The sequence below is a fragment of the Cyprinus carpio genome, chromosome A7 (assembly GCF_018340385.1).
Source record: "Cyprinus carpio isolate SPL01 chromosome A7, ASM1834038v1, whole genome shotgun sequence".
NCBI classification, from domain to species: domain Eukaryota; kingdom Metazoa; phylum Chordata; class Actinopteri; order Cypriniformes; family Cyprinidae; genus Cyprinus; species Cyprinus carpio.
The window spans coordinates 27430638-27446683 of NC_056578.1; the positions used below are offsets into that span (position 1 = coordinate 27430638).

General features: G+C 41.0%; 1 protein-coding gene across 2 annotated transcripts in view; it reads right to left on the reverse strand.

Annotated features, from left to right (window-relative positions):
* The window catches only part of LOC109093790 (neural-cadherin-like), a 255054-nt gene that overhangs the window by 56266 nt on the left and 182742 nt on the right, over positions 1-16046 (reverse strand). For both annotated transcript variants that reach the window (XM_042760623.1, XM_042760624.1), the window contains exon 23: positions 5669-5883. In XM_042760623.1, coding sequence (XP_042616557.1) covers positions 5669-5883 — 215 coding nt within the window. The remainder of the gene's footprint in view (positions 1-5668; positions 5884-16046) is intronic.

Sequence of the window (16046 nt, forward strand, 5' to 3'; positions counted from 1 at the left end):
TAGATACTTTTGAGCCCAGCTCAAAGATGCTAATCAGCACATAGTTACCTAACACAGTTCTGAACAGTTGAACACACATAAAAAACTAAATGTTATGGAATAACACACATACAAAAAAGTGAACTTAATTGCAAAAAAATAAAAATAAAAAAATAAAGGGAATTTGGTAGTGATGTTCCTTAAAGTTACACACAGATTTTCAGATTTTGAGCACATTTATCTCAAAATGATGGGGCCTATCTACTCACTATGTAGCTACGAGAGAGAGGGACCCAGGAATAATTCCTGATCATAAATGTAGGGGTATAGTTAATTCCAGTCTCAGCCAATGGACTAAAACATACACTGTTTCGGTAGAGACATGCAAATGAGAAACACTTTTTTTTGTTTGTTTGTTTGTTTGTTTGTTGTTGTTTTTTTTAATTTCACTTGCAATTGAAAGTACCCAATAAATTATGATTTTACATATATTAAGCTTACTGATATTTTAAACATTACTGTGGGCTTCAGTAGATAATAAAGCAATCTTAGTGAAAATCTGAGATCTTAATAATTAAATGCTTTTTAATTCTTTTTTTTTTTTTTTTTTGGTTGTGGGACAGTAGTTTGCACAAATTCTGTAAAATGTCATATATATGCATGAGAATGAGATACAAATAAAACATTTAATTTAAAAAGATCAAGGTCATATATTTATCATTTAATATTAATACACATATATATTTTTAATTATTAAATAGATGTTATGCATCTATGTATTTCAAGATAATCTAAAGGAAACCAACATAAGAAACTGCTTTTGATAAAAGTGCATTTTAGATGAATAATTTCTAGTATGCATTACCTTTACATCCTTGACAAAACTAAAAAAAAAAAATTATGCCATATATTCACAAAAGGCCCTGTACATCATCTACAGCCCCAAATCTGTTCAATCATGGGCAAATTACCTCATGAGGCTACTTATCATTCGATAAGTGTCCTTAATCAAATAAATTAGATTTGTCATTCTAATTTGTCTATTGATTCGACATGCTCACCCCCCAAATCTTTGTCTAACCTTGAAAGGAGACTGTATCCACCAATAAGACCCATGTGACCTGAAGTTTTCAAGCCTGTGTCCGTGCCCATTTCCATCAATGAAAATAAATTGAGGAAGAGGTCAGAGGTTGTCTAGAGAAAATGAATCCAGGCTGTAATGAGAAAAAGTGTGTTGAGGAGGATGCTAGAGGTGAAGAAAGACTATTGCTCTTTAACAGAGATGCCGTGTGTTTGTTTTATAATGTATACAGCTATGCCTTGAGCGCTTTGACTAATGTGTGAAGCATCCAAGCATGTATGCGTGCCTTAACATACATATGGCTTAAAAGGAAAATGTATTTTTCCTCAAGTTATTCACAAATTTAATTGGAATCATCAATATGACAAGAAAGACATTTCATGTCATTGTCAACTTTTATTTATTTTATTTTTTTGTAATTAAAGTCAAAATTAATTCTTACAGCTGAAATGCCCACTGGAAATGATTACTTACCAGCAGCAATGTTCAGCTCACTTAAAATCAAAGCCAAACAAATACTTCTTGACCTTGGACTTGTTGCAAAGGTCTTGAGTTGGTTTCCAGCCAACCAACAAATTCAGAATGCATTCTTAAACAACTCAGAAGTACTAATACTCACACAGACACTGTGACATGATCTGCTGCACTCAGGGATGTATGTGGGAGGCCCCTGGGTGTGTGTACACTATGCAACTGCATTGTAGTATCAGTGTGATGAGTGTTTTTAATAAGAAGAGCAGAGGCATAAAACTGGCAGGCAGCAGACCAATGATAAGGTTTAATAGGCCATGGTGAAGAACAGCTGTAAGTAATAAGGTCTGATAGTGTGAAGTCAAGGAGGACTGGAGAGAGAGAGAGACTAATGCATGGAGACTCTCACTGTGGCTACACTTGTTCCGCTGTCTTCCACACTGCCATTCATCATTACCCATCGCCTGCTTTCTTCCTTTGTTCCACCTTTTCCATTCATACACCATCTTTGTCTCTCACCCAGACATTAACTTCTTTCTCCGTTTAATTCATGTCCTTCCAAAAGAGGACACAACTAGAAATCAGTGGTTAAGTTGTATTAACAACACTGTTCCAGAACAATTCATCCCAAATATTCAGATGTGTGCTTCACATTTTGTGGAGGACTGTTTCCTGATCCTAGGAGAGAAGACTACAATGCTGGCTGTTCTGACTGTAGGTCAGGTCTGTAAGTACTTTTACATATGTTTACATAAGGATTTGCCACTGATGATTCAAACGCAAGTTTTGAGCAGTGTAGAGCAGCGGTTCTCATTTCCAGTCCTAGCGCCCCCCTGCTCTGCACATTTTGTATGTTTGTCTTATGTCTTCAGAAATTTGTTCTATTCGAACGTAAGTGCCCTACGAAGTGGACATCACAGGATATTCCGCCATGATTCTTGTTCGAAGCTAACGTATATGTTCCATTCAAAGTGCATTGTAATGTGCTGGACGTCAGTTTAAATTGTATTTATTTACAGAGGTATATGATGTAACACTTGTCCGTGTGTGAAGACGGTATGAATATTGTTTTTGTCGTGTGGTGCCAGTGTCCCTCCTTCCTCCTGAGTTTCGGCACCAATGTAACACAGTTCATAGTTCAGGAAGACTCGAGACCGGTGAGTGGCACAGGTGTCGCGCATTAGCATTTACTCCACCGGCCTCATTCAGTTCCCACGGCTCTCAGCCCGGCCCCTCTCATCACACATATTTGCACTCAAAATAAAAGTTAATTTTTGGCATTGATGGCTTCATAAAGAAGCTTTAACATCCATGAAACCTTTTCATTGAACAAAAGGTTCTTTACAGAAGAAAAAAATTCTTCAGATTATTAACCTGTTGGAGCCTTTTCCAAAAACAGCCACTTGGAGCTCCAGAGTGCCCTATTACTTTTACATGTACCACATATAAGAAACCATTCTTTAATATATATATATATATATATATATATATATATATATATATATATATATATATATATATATAATGTGCTACACTGGTACGTAAACAAATGCTATATTGATGGCTGATTGAGACAGCAATCAGGCGAGAGCTCGCTGCTAAATGGTCAAGGCAGCTGTACATAAAACCATAAAACACCATGATGTCCAATGCCTGGACAATAACATCTCACATGTCTTGGGATAGTCTTCACGTTGGCTAAAAGTTTTGTCTGTCAATATTTTACCACAAAGGCACTGGCTGCCTGTGTACACACAGTGAATGAAAAATCTATGTGTCTCAAGATGTCAAAAACTCTGATGGCACTGTTTAAATATAATGAATAAAACTATTAACTTTTGAGGTGGACTCATTTGTTGTTGAGAGTCTAATGTATATAAAAATATGCAGTTTTACAACACAAACGGTGCTGAGATTGCATAATTTTGTGAAGAATGATGATGAAACTTGTTCAGAAGAATTCTGACAAAACCATGTATAATATATCAGTATTTCATGTATTTAACGATTTTGAGAACTATTGGATGTTTGAGTACTATTGGATGTTGTTTAATGGATACTTGACTTCAACAATGTACTCAAGTGTGATGGATTGGACTCATCTCACAATCACCGCTGACATTTGAAGTTTTGTTTTGATTCTGCATGTTTACATATGCACTTCCGATACAAAAGACTTTATTACTATCGCTGAAGCATTTCTATCATAAAACAGAGACCAGATACTGACATTAAACCCATAGACCTTTCAAAACATAATTTATCAACATTCCTAACATTTGTGAGCAGTTGTGAGCCTATATATTTAATGTAAACAAAGTGACGTCGGGCCCAAAGGCATAGATTTAACGCATCAACAGCTTAAATATATTCTGCACACTAAGAAAAAAAAAAAAAGATTCTTCAATTAACTGTTCAGAGAAAGATTCTCTGGGAAACCAAAAATGGTTCTTCTATTGAAATGCTACGAAAACCTACTTTATTTTGAAAGTCATGACATTTGCCAAGTATGGTAACCCATACTCAGAATTTGTGCTTTGCATTTAACCCATCCAACTGCACACACACAGCAGTGAGAACTGAACACACCGTGAACACACACCCGGAGCAATGGGCAGCTATATATCCAGCGCCCGGGAAGCAACTGGGGGTTCAGTGCCTTGCTCAAGGGCACTTCAGCCATGGGTATTGAGGGTGGAAGAGAGCGCTGTTCATTCACTCCCTCCCACCTACAACTCCTGCCAGCACCGAGACTCGAACCTGCAGCCTTCAGGTTACAAGTCCAAATTTCTAACCATTAGGCCACAGCTGCCCCACTCTGCCCACAGCTGCCCTACACTCTGTCTATTTTTAACACTGATTGCTGTTGCTTTAGGCTTTCTACACTGTACACATCAAAGTGACAGTTACAAAGTGATCGGTGCAAAGCGACCATTTTGTCCCTTACGCCAAAAGTAGCGCAAGAGTTTGCAATACGTCATAAATAGAATGGGGGATGAGTGTACTACTGGGGACTCGTCTCATTGCATCACATCCAGTGACAGAATCACTGATCATTAATGTTTCTGTTGGCTTTTGTCACGTCGCATTGCACTGCTCCCAGCCGCTGTAGACATTGTGTAAGAGTATGTGTCATCATTCATCTAGTCTAGTCAATGGGATCAGGGACCAGTTATGACAGATATACAGAGATCCCTGAATGAGCAGCAGTTCTGCCACAGTTGAAAAGAGCCATCGGACTATCATTCTCACCATAATACTGACCTAAAACTGAAGCTCAGGCAGATCTCCACCACTTCAGCACTCTTTGTTTCTGAGGCCACCTTGAAACCCTATCCACAGTTGCACTTTTCACTTAATCTTCATCTTTCACTCCCTGTCACTCTCTTTTTCTCACCTCAGATCCGCTGTCTGCCATCCATCCCTCTCTCGTTCTCTCCATGTTCTCCATCTCACCCTATACTGATTACACTCACATGCGGCCTTATCAGCTACTTATCCATATTTGCCAACACATCAGTGAACCGATCAAGAGCACAAGCTCTCTTATGAACGTATGCTTGGCACGTAGGCAGATCTGAGTTCATTAAAGCTCTAAATGTGTATACGCCATTGGAATCATTCTTCCAGATGAATGACAAATAAGCCTTTACTGATATAATAAGTGCCTTCGTTAACCCCTAATGAGCTTATATGGCTGCACACACAAGTCACTGGTACAGCGATACTCCAGAATTTATGACACACACACGCAAACAAACCAAAATAATGTTTTTTTTTTTTTTTTTAGCTTCTTCTCTGTGTTTAGGTTGTTAGATGATAGCAGATCTCCCCTGAGTAAGAAAATGTAACAGCAATAAAACTTTTTTTATTAGAAACACTAAATCCTGCCGGAGAGACAAGAAGGAGTCTCTTCATCCCTTTCTGTCTAAAATAAACATATTATCACCCCTTTTTTCATTCCCCTCTCTCTATGTGTAGCACTACTGGGAGATGAGAAAAGATGTGCCAGAGGTTCAGCTTGTGATATGAAAGAATGATGTAGAAACTGAAGCAATGTTCTGCCTTAATGCTGCTGCTCATTCGCAATACCCTTCACTCGCCTTTCAACCTGTGGTGAGGGTGTGTGTAGGTTACCTATGGCCATGAAGTCCTCCGGCTCCCACGGCTGAAGCTGGGAGAGGGGTCCGCTGTAGAGCAGCAAGCCATCTGCCACCTCTGTGATGAACTCCAGAGAGAGGTGGCTCTCGAAGCATGGCCTTATAGGGGGAAACCAAGCATAGCCGTTGCCATGGAAACTGTGTTTTGTCTGCTGGCACTCGGGTCCCTCAAACTGAGCCGGGCACTGGCATCTATGGTATGCACACAGGAAATCAAAAGCTCTTATTAAAAACAGTATGAGTTTCAGGTTTGGTACACATTCTACTGGACCAACCTGGACACACACACACACACACACACACAAGAATAAAAAGAACAGTTCACACATTTGCCTATACTAGGAACATTTTATTTGAAATGTAGGTTATTTGATTATGAACTTAGGGAAGGCACGTTTATTTATACTGTAGCCAATTTTACACACGGTGGTAATTCAAAGGGCTTTGTACATAGACAAGATAATGATTGATTGATTGATAAATAAATAAATAAATAAATAAATAAATAAATAAATAAATAGGTCAAATAAAGTCAATTAAGTCACAACAATGTTAATATTCAGAACAGCAGCAGTCATGATTAATGATGTTGCTTAATTTAAGTAACCTCCACTGACATATTTATAATCAAAATTCAGAAAAGGAAGTAGGACTTTTTCACTATATGGCCCATAAAGTTTGGAATAGCTTTCCGTGCAGTGCTGGGAATGCTTTCTTAAATAAATGAATAAATATTTATTTATCTGTCATCATTTACTTACCCTTGTGTTGTTCCAAATCTGTACGACTTACTTGCTTCTGTAAAACATAGAATGTCATTGGGGTTCCAAACAACACTGGACTCCACTGACTTCTATATGACTTTTCACAGAATAAAGCAAGTCATACAGGTTTTGAATGACATAAGGGTGAGTAAATGATGACAATTTTCATTTTTGGGTGAACTATCCTATTAAGTCTAGACTAAAGACTCATGTAAGCCAAACATCCACATTGGATTTTTCTCAAAGCTCTGTATCCCACTCCCACCTCCTCCCTGTTACTGAGGGATGCAACCCTGCAAATACAGCCTACACCAGCCAGACAGTGAGGTATGCTTCAATGATCACTTCCTGCATCCCTTTAGTCATTTTAGGATTGAGTTCAAAGACTATAGATTCCTCGTTATCATTATTTTATCATTATCCTCACAACATTATTCTATGAACATATTCAACTACTTAATTTGTAACACATGACAGGTACTATACAAATCTTAATTAAAGGGCATGTATTATGTTTTTTTTTTTTTTTTTTTTTTTTTTTTTTTTTTTTACATTTTATCCTTCCTTCAGTGTATTATATAGCTGGTAAATGATCTGTTAGGTACCTTAAAATGCTGGTTTTTGTCCTGCCTGCAATGCTTGTTTTTGACAGTGCAATGTGATGATGTTTACATTTACATAATGCCTGCCCACTGGCTGCTTAGGCCCACCTTCAAATAAGTTAATTTGCTATATCAAGGAGACAATGTTTTTTGCTTCAAGGGCAAAAACCATTATATTTACTTGCAATACCTATACTGTGGTTAACATAGGTATGATCCATATGGTACTTGTTACATTTCCGACACATGCTCTAAGTGGTTTACCAATCACAACAGCTGACCAATCAGAGTTTGGGCTAAGACAGAGATTTTAAAAGCAGGGTGCTGCAGCAATATAAAGTATGAAAAAGTAATGTTTTTTGAACTTTAAATCATGCAAATGTAGTCTAGCAGACTACATAAATAAAATTGTGAACTTGTAAATGAGCATATTATGGACACTTTAAGACTCTATTTTGAAGATTTTCTCATTTAGGGAAACTCCCAAAACATCATCTCTACAAAACTTGACCCACACTAGACCGTACAATACAAGTCTGATGTTGTGCATCTCTTTCCAGCAAAAATTTCCATATGAAAGAAACACTTCATATGCATATGTATTGGCATGACTCAAACAGTAATCAACAGCTCTCTTGTTCTGCTTTTTGACGGCTCAGCCCAACCTATTGCACATGCTCACGATTCAGCCCACAAACAGCATCATCTGCTCAGAAACATCAATGACAAATTGCTTTCTTTTGGTTTGCCACCCAAGCACTGCTGTGCCCTCAGATCCCCTGCCTCAGTGCCTCTTTGGCAAGTCTAATCATAGTCTTTGAAAAATGCATGGGTCTATTGCTGTCCTTCCTCCGTGTGTCTCCTTTCTCTGTCTCTTTCTGTCTTTGTTTCATTCTCTCTCTTCGCTGTCTCCCTTGTAGCTGCAGTTCTAATTGCCGGATTGAAAGGAAAATGACATGGGATGACAATCTCTGTGCACTTATGACAGTTGAGACAAAGAAAGATAGTTAGGCAGGTCAATGCACCCAATAAACCAATCAAACGCATCATGAGTGCTCTAATTGCATTGCGCACTAATCAAAATTATTCTCATGTTTACTAAAACAACATGCTATAGCAGAAGACAGGCGAGGACATGTTTATAGGACTGAACATCAAACTACATCAATTTCTGATTATCATCATCATATCTCATCTAGCAATTCCAACAGCAAACAATCTGTCTATCCACACTGAACATGAAACTGCTGCAAGATAGGACAATTATAATTAATCAGATAATATTTGGTGCCGGTGACCCGGCAGCTCAGCGATTGTACAGCAACTGTGGCGATGGGACATGATGTCTCCGTTCTCTCCTTCAGGGAATGAGGGTTACATACATAACTGAGATATTCTCGATGTCAAGTTGGTGATTGGGATCCCTACCAACGTGCCACAGGTGCTTCCCCCTCCAGTGCCCTGTGTAGGCCCTTTGACCCTTCCTATAAGGCAGATAATAGGACCGGGCTCTACACAGAGAAGGTCGACCACTGCTGTTCCTCAAAACCCAACAGTTAGACTTGGATAACACTGGGAAAGCATGCCCTTCCAGTTGGAAGTGGCAAGCTGTGCAGTCACCTCCTCCCAGAGGGGGTTAAGTGACATTTACTCATGTGGGTAACCCTGTAGGGCCCTACTGGACATGGAAGTCTCTGAGATTGCTCAGGCTGCATCATTTAGAGATGGCAGAACATGGTCTGCCAGGGGAAACACGGCCATAGTAACTGTACCGTGGACATACACATATGGGATCCCAGCAGAGTCACTCATATGGGCACTAGCCTCACACCAGATTTCAGGAATTCATTGACTGAAAGGCTTGGTGCCGGACGCTCTGCCACGTCTGGCCGCCGGAGTGACTGGAGGACAGGGTTTGCCTGGACAGGGAATTCTCTGGAGAATTAGGCGTTAAGGACACCACAAGCCAACTCTGAACCAGACCTCTCAGTGCCACTACCTGTTTGAAGTGAGAACACAGGAGGAAACCTGTACGAAATGTAGGCTATAGAACCTAACGAATGTGTTAGGAGTCGCCCAGCCCACAGCTCTACAAATGTCTGCTAGCAACACCATGACCCAGTGCCCAGGACAATGCGACACCCCTAGTAGGCCATCCTCTTCTTGGAGACAGTCTTCCCCTTCTGCTGTCCTCCGTAACAGACAAATCTCAAGGCACGATTCATTGACCAAAAATGCCTGCAGGTAACATTGATTGAGGCCAATGCAGTCAGGAGTAGGGTTTTCTAAGAGATAAACTTTAACTCAACTGACTCCAAAGGCTCAAATGGGGCAGTTTGTAGGGCTTTCAGCACCAAAGCCAAATCCCAAGAGGGTAGGGAGGGAGGCCTACGAGGATTTAACCTCCTGGCCCACCTAAGGAACCTGACGACCAGATCGTGCTTCCCCACCGACCTCCTCTCTATGGGGTTGTGGTGGGTGGAAACAGAAGCAACTCCGCCCCGTCTCTGAGAAAGCAGATCCTTCTTCAGAGGAATTGGCCAGGGAGGGGCTGTCGCGAGGAGCATGAGTTCCGAGAACCTGGTCCTTTTGGGAGCCACAAACAGGACCTGCTCCTTGTCCTCCCTGATCTTGCACAGTGTCTGTGCTAGTAGGCTCACTGGGAGGAACGCATATTTGCGCAGGCCCCGGGGCCACCTGTGTGCCAGTGCATCTGTGCCGAGTGTTGCCTCGGTTAGGGATTAGAACCACTGGCAGTGCGTGGTTTCTGGAGATCCAAACAGGTCTACTTAAGCAACTCCAAACCGTCTCCAGATCAGCTGAACTGCCTGGAGGTGGAGTCTCCATTCCTCTGGAAGTGCTGCATGAGACAGCTTGTCGGCTGCCTGATTGAACACTCCTGTGATGTGAATGGCACAAAGGGACCTCAAATGTGTCTAACTCCAGAAGAAGAGGTGGCGTGCAAGTTGCAACATGCGACGAGAGTGTAAACCACCTTGCTGGTTGATATATACAATGGTCGCAGTATTGTCCATGTGGACCAGTATGTCCTTGCCCCGAAGGCGCCCTCTTGGGCGGATTAGGGCAAGGCACACTGTAAGCAACTCAAGACAATTGATATGCCAACGCAGTTGGGGGACCCGTCCATACACCTGACACTGCATGCCCGTTGTATGTGGCTCCCCAGCCGGTGGCCGAGGCGTCTGTGAATACCACAGCATGCCTGGATACCTGTTTCAGGGGCACTCCTGCCTGAAGGAATGAAGGATCTGACCACGGATTGAAGGTTCTGCGGCAGGCTGGTGTAATCTGAACCCGGTGAGTACCGCGTAGCCATGCTCACCTGAGGACTCAGCCATGGAGCCAGTGCTGAAGTGGTCTCATATGAAGCAGGCAGAGTGAAACTACTGCTGCAGCTGCAGCCATATGCCCCAGGAGCCTCTGAAAGAATTTCAGTGGGACCGCCGTCCTGCCTGATAAAGTCTTGAGGCTGGGTGAGGCGTGCTGTCTGGCTGAGCAAATCCAACTCCATGCCGAGAAAAGAGATCCTCTGTGTTGGCACAAGTTTTCTCCTTTCCCAGTTGACCCGAAAGACCTAACTGGCTGAGGTGTCTGAGCACCAGGTCCCTGTGTGCACACAACTGATCGCGAGACTGTGCAAGTATGAGCCAGTTGTCGAGATAGTTGAGGATTTACACCCCCCATTCTCTCAAAGGAACAAGAGCTGACTCGCCAGGCGACAGGGACAGTCCAAAGGGCAGGAACTTGTACTGATATGCCCGACCCTCGAACTCGAATCGCAGGTATGGCTTGTGCCGCGGGAAGATCGAGACATGAAAGTACGCGTCCTTCAGGTCGATCGCTGCAAACCAGTCTTGGGGACGGATGCATTCGCAAATGTGTTTCTGTGTCAACATCTTGAACGGCAGCTTGTGAAGGGCACGGTTCAAAACTCGCAGGTCCAAGAATGGTCGTAACCCACCGCTTTCCTTGGGCACAATGAAGTATCGGCTGGAGGGACCGGCTCTACTGTGTCCTTCGCCAGCAGGACTGCAATTTCCACATGCAAGATAGGGGCATCGACAGCCTTGACCGATGTGATCCAGATGCCCCTGAACTTGGGAGGACACCAGGCAAACTGAATAGCATAGCCAAGTCTGATGGTCTGCAAGAGCCACGAGACGGACTGGGAAGCACTAACCAGTCTCTGAGAGACCGTGCCAGTGGAACCAACAGAACCACTGACTCACCCGTGGTGGGGCAGTGTGGGGGAACACAGGGACCCGGCCCGGGGCCTGTGACAACCTGGCCTGTAACGGCAGAGGGCAGAGTCTGGTTGTGAAGTGTAACACTCACCTGATTCCTCCTCATGCGGGAGAAAATACAGGAGCCCTACTTGAGGCTTGTGACAGCCCAGTGTGTGACGACGTGAAGTGGGGATTTGAGTGCTACAGCCCTTACCTGATTCCACGAATGGGCAGGAGGGGAGCTCTTGGGCAACCCACTACTGCCCGCTGGCGAGAGAGGAGAGAAGTGATCCCATGATGCATGGTTCACCACTCTCCTCATCTTGAGACCCAGAGACCAAGGAAACTGCTATTTTATGGAAATTTTGGGTACTGCTGGCTGCTGGGGCAGTGACGGAACAAAAACAGAATGAAACAAAAGATACTCCACCCGGTCTTCCTCCGGGGGAGGGAGTGGTGCGGTCACCATCTCCCAATGAGCAGTCTCCTCCATCTCCAGGTCACCCGTCTCAGGGCCTCTTTCCTCTCGGGAAACTATAGGACAATGCTACCACACCCAAACGGGACAACACAGCTGGGTCATCATCCTCGGAGAGAGAGAGCTCACCCTCCGATTCCACATCCACAATCGCACGGGTGATAAGTAGTGTTGCTTTCGTCAATGAAAATTATGACTAAATATCATTGTCAACGAACCTTTATCATGTGACGAAAACGAGACGAGATGCAACGTAAATGTTGGTCATGTGACGATGACTATAATTAAATGTATAATGCAATATCGTTGACGAATAAAAACAAGACTAAATGTGGTTTACAAAAATAAAAACTATGCTAAGATGTCTCTTCATTTTCGTTGACCAAAATGAGATGAAACGAAATGTTTTAACGTTATTTCATCTCGTTTAGTCGTTATTATTATTTTGCAGTATTAATGTTTCCTGTGTCTCACTGCGCAAATGCGACCGACGTCACTTCCTCAAGTCCCACTCGCGGCATTTAGAAGACGACAACAAACAAAGTTAAGTGGGACTTATACTTTCGCCTGGCTCCGCTGACTGTGAGCTCACCTTCCCAAACGGACAAGGCTTTTTTACTTGTCACGTTCGCCGTTGTACTATTCTTTGAAATGACAGGGGAGCGACGAGGAGTAATTGTCATCAAAAACTGTTGGGAATCACCAGTGAGAAGTTGTCATTTGCCAGTACAAGTCTTGTGATGAATGAGTTGATGAAATAATAATTTCTTTATGTACAAACTTAAAACAATCTTAAACTACTGGCTGTATTACGCATCAAACACAAAACAACTTTAAGCACATAGTGTATAATGAATATCTAAATGAATTCTAATTCTATTTTATACAATACAAAAAAAAAAAAAAATACTTCAAATAAGAAGCCTTGGACAAACTATGCAAAAAAATTTTTCCAAAAAAAAGCGCTTTCCATCAAAAAGCACCTGATGGAGTTTGAACTTCACATTAAACTGCTTCTGTTTCACACAAACGGCGACACAGACGTGCATGTCCGGCTAGAATCGCCCTGAACTCGTGCATGTTCGGATGCGGACCTATGCGGAAAGTTACAAAAAATGCTGTGCACTCTGCCACGCGAATAGTTCGCACGCACTCAAAGTGAACTTCCAGCAACACCGCGATGACGTAATATTTTCCGCACTCACCCAAGTGTACTTGCAGTCACGTCGAGTATAAATTAGCCTTGACACAGAGAAAGGGACCGATGGCCGGCCAGCCGGGGTTCGTCTTTGGGAGAAAAATTAGCAGATTATTATTATTATTATTATTATTATTATTTATTGTTTTTATTTATTTTATTTAAATTTATGTGTGTGTACTTCTAACATGTTTGGTTGGTAAAATAAATTTAAATTCAAATCAGAGAGTCTTCCGTGTCTGAAATGGATGTATTCTTGAGTCTATAAGGTAACAATAAAATAATAAGATAACCTTGTTTGAAATGGGTTTGGCTAAAAGAAAATTTTGGTTTCGTCTATACTTCTAGGTACTTGTACTATATTGACTGGGTTAAATAGAATTGCATTACTAAAAAGAGACTAAAATACCATTTTCATTGACTAAAACTAGACTAAAATGTCATCAGTTTTCATCGACTAAAACTAGACTAAAATGTCATCACGTTTTCGTTGACTAAAACTACACTAGACTAAAAAGAGTATGAACGTGACTAAAACTAATAAAAACTAAGACTAAAATTAAAACAGGCCGCCAAAAACAACACTAGTGATAAGACATCTTTAAAAAGATGCGATCACCCATGTTGCTCTTTTGTGCTGAAGCACGCAGGGGAGCTGGCCCCAGAACACTCCTGGTGTCCCCAAAGACAATCTTTTTTTCCTGTGAGACAGTGACTACCGCTGCTGTGCCATAATGCCTGCACTCATTCTGCAATCACTCAATGAACAGGAGAGCAGGAGTGATGAACCACAGCTCTGCTCTGAAGCGAAAGGTTGAATTAATGCTGTGCACCTGCTGCCTATGTTGCAGGGCGTGGCAGCCAGATGCAAAATCTGCATGCCAATGTCCATTGGCTCATTTAGTTACACTCAAAGAGGATTGGTCTCTCTGGTGAGATCGTCAATATATATATAACTTTTTTCATAAGATGCTAAAGTTTACAGGAATCTGTCTTAAAGATTTCAGGTGGTTGTGTCAGACAGTCATTCTCTTGACTCATCCATCAAGTGTGTTGAGATGGATACACGTGAGGGATGGAAGAGAAATACACACTACAGAGAAAACTTTCTATGATAATGGCACAAATATTACATTCCTAATGTTGGACCATTGATTACTGTCAGCCTCAAAGCAAGCTGGATTTGGACAAATTTTTAGACTGGTGCAAGAAATGCTCTCCCATGACACAAATCTAGCAAGACAGAGGAGCCAATCTGGTTGCAATAAGATGAAATTTCAACAGCCCAAATCGATACAATAAAAGTCAGTCCATCTAGGGTACAATACCCTTTTAAGATAAAGTTTCATAAAGACTCGCTAGAAACTATGTCAGGTGACTCCTGTATAGTCCAAGGATTAAGTAATACAGAAGCCCTGAAATCTGGCATTGGAAAGAGTCAGTCGGCAGGGTTAAATGGATGGGTGATGGTGTGCTTAGAGAGGGCGATTCAAAGTGGAGATCAAATTATGTGACAGGATCAATGAAAGAGACAGTCCCACTGAAGCATAAGATAATATTGAAGCTGGTCTGATGAGGGACTGAGGAAAGGAGTGGAAAAATTAAAGAGCAAAATGTTTGCTGATCACACATTTTGAGTTTATTTGGGGCATTTCTTACAAAGCAGTTGTTTCTGAATAAAAACGTTAAATAGCACAAAAACAGCAAGAAAGGCAGTTTAACAGACTTTTAATTTTCTGTTAAAAAACAGCCTTTGATAAACAGCAGCAGGGTCATGGATCTTTCTAAAGCAGAAAAGAACTGGCCTCTGTCCCATGTAATTCACTGGGGTCAATTTGAGCAATATCTAAAATATTAAGAGTGTCTTTTGAGTGAGTACTCAAGTCAGTGATAAAGAGAAAACCAGAGAGACACTTTAAAATAGAAGCACTTATTTCATCATTGAAAAAAAAAAAATGCTTGATGAACTAAATAAGACCAATTTATCTCCTCGAGTGAATCCTGGTCTTAATATCAGCCATGATGGCTGAACACAATCCTCTTACTCCCTCTGGTCCGTTTCACCCCTTCCCATTCGCTCATTTCCTTCCAGCATAAACAGAGGAATCCATTGGTTAGCTTGTGAGAAACCTACAACAGTCTTCACCCTGCCCTCCATTTACAAATCCACCATTAATCATGCTTCCGGACTATATATGTTGCTCCTTAAATATTGACATCCAGCCCTCTGCAGAGTGATGAACACTGTGCTGGAATATACCACATACATGAATCTGCATATCAGAAATAGTATTTTAATAAAGCCAATACAATTATTCCAGTATTAACCAGTATTTCTAATTTCCCAGTAAACATATTTGGTCACACTTTACTTTAAGGTCCAATTCTCTATTAACAGATCATTAACTAAGACTTTTGCCTCAATAAAATCCTAATTTGCTGCTTATTAATAGTTAGTAAGGTAGCTGTAAGGTAGTTTAGGTATTTGGTATGATTAGGGATGTAGAATATGGTCATGCAGAATATGTGCTTTATAACTGTTAAAAAGCCGATATGTTAATAATAGGCATGCTAATAAGCAACTAGTTAACTGTGAGAATTGGTCCCCATACTAAAGTGTTACCACATATTTAAACAAACAATATGTATTACAAGATAAATATTAAATTAAGTTTCTTTAAACGGTAACACTTTAGTATAAACACAAATTCAGAATTCAAGTTAAACCATAAAACACATTTCTAAACCTATGATTTCACAAACACAGCAAATTAAACAACATTCAGTTCCTCCCCTAAATGGGGAGCTGTCATTATTTGTTGAATTGTGACAATCATCTTGAAAGGATGCTGCTTAATTAGACTTAAATTATGATTGAGGGTGTTTATGTTTAAACTGACTGCAGTTCTACATTTTATCATCTATACATAATAAAGCTCAACATCCCACTTATGATAAATACAGTATTTTGCAGCATCCATTCCCCATAAAAAACACATATAAAATCCAAAAAATATTTTTTCCCCATACTCTTAAAACTGTAAAAATAATATATATTTATTTATT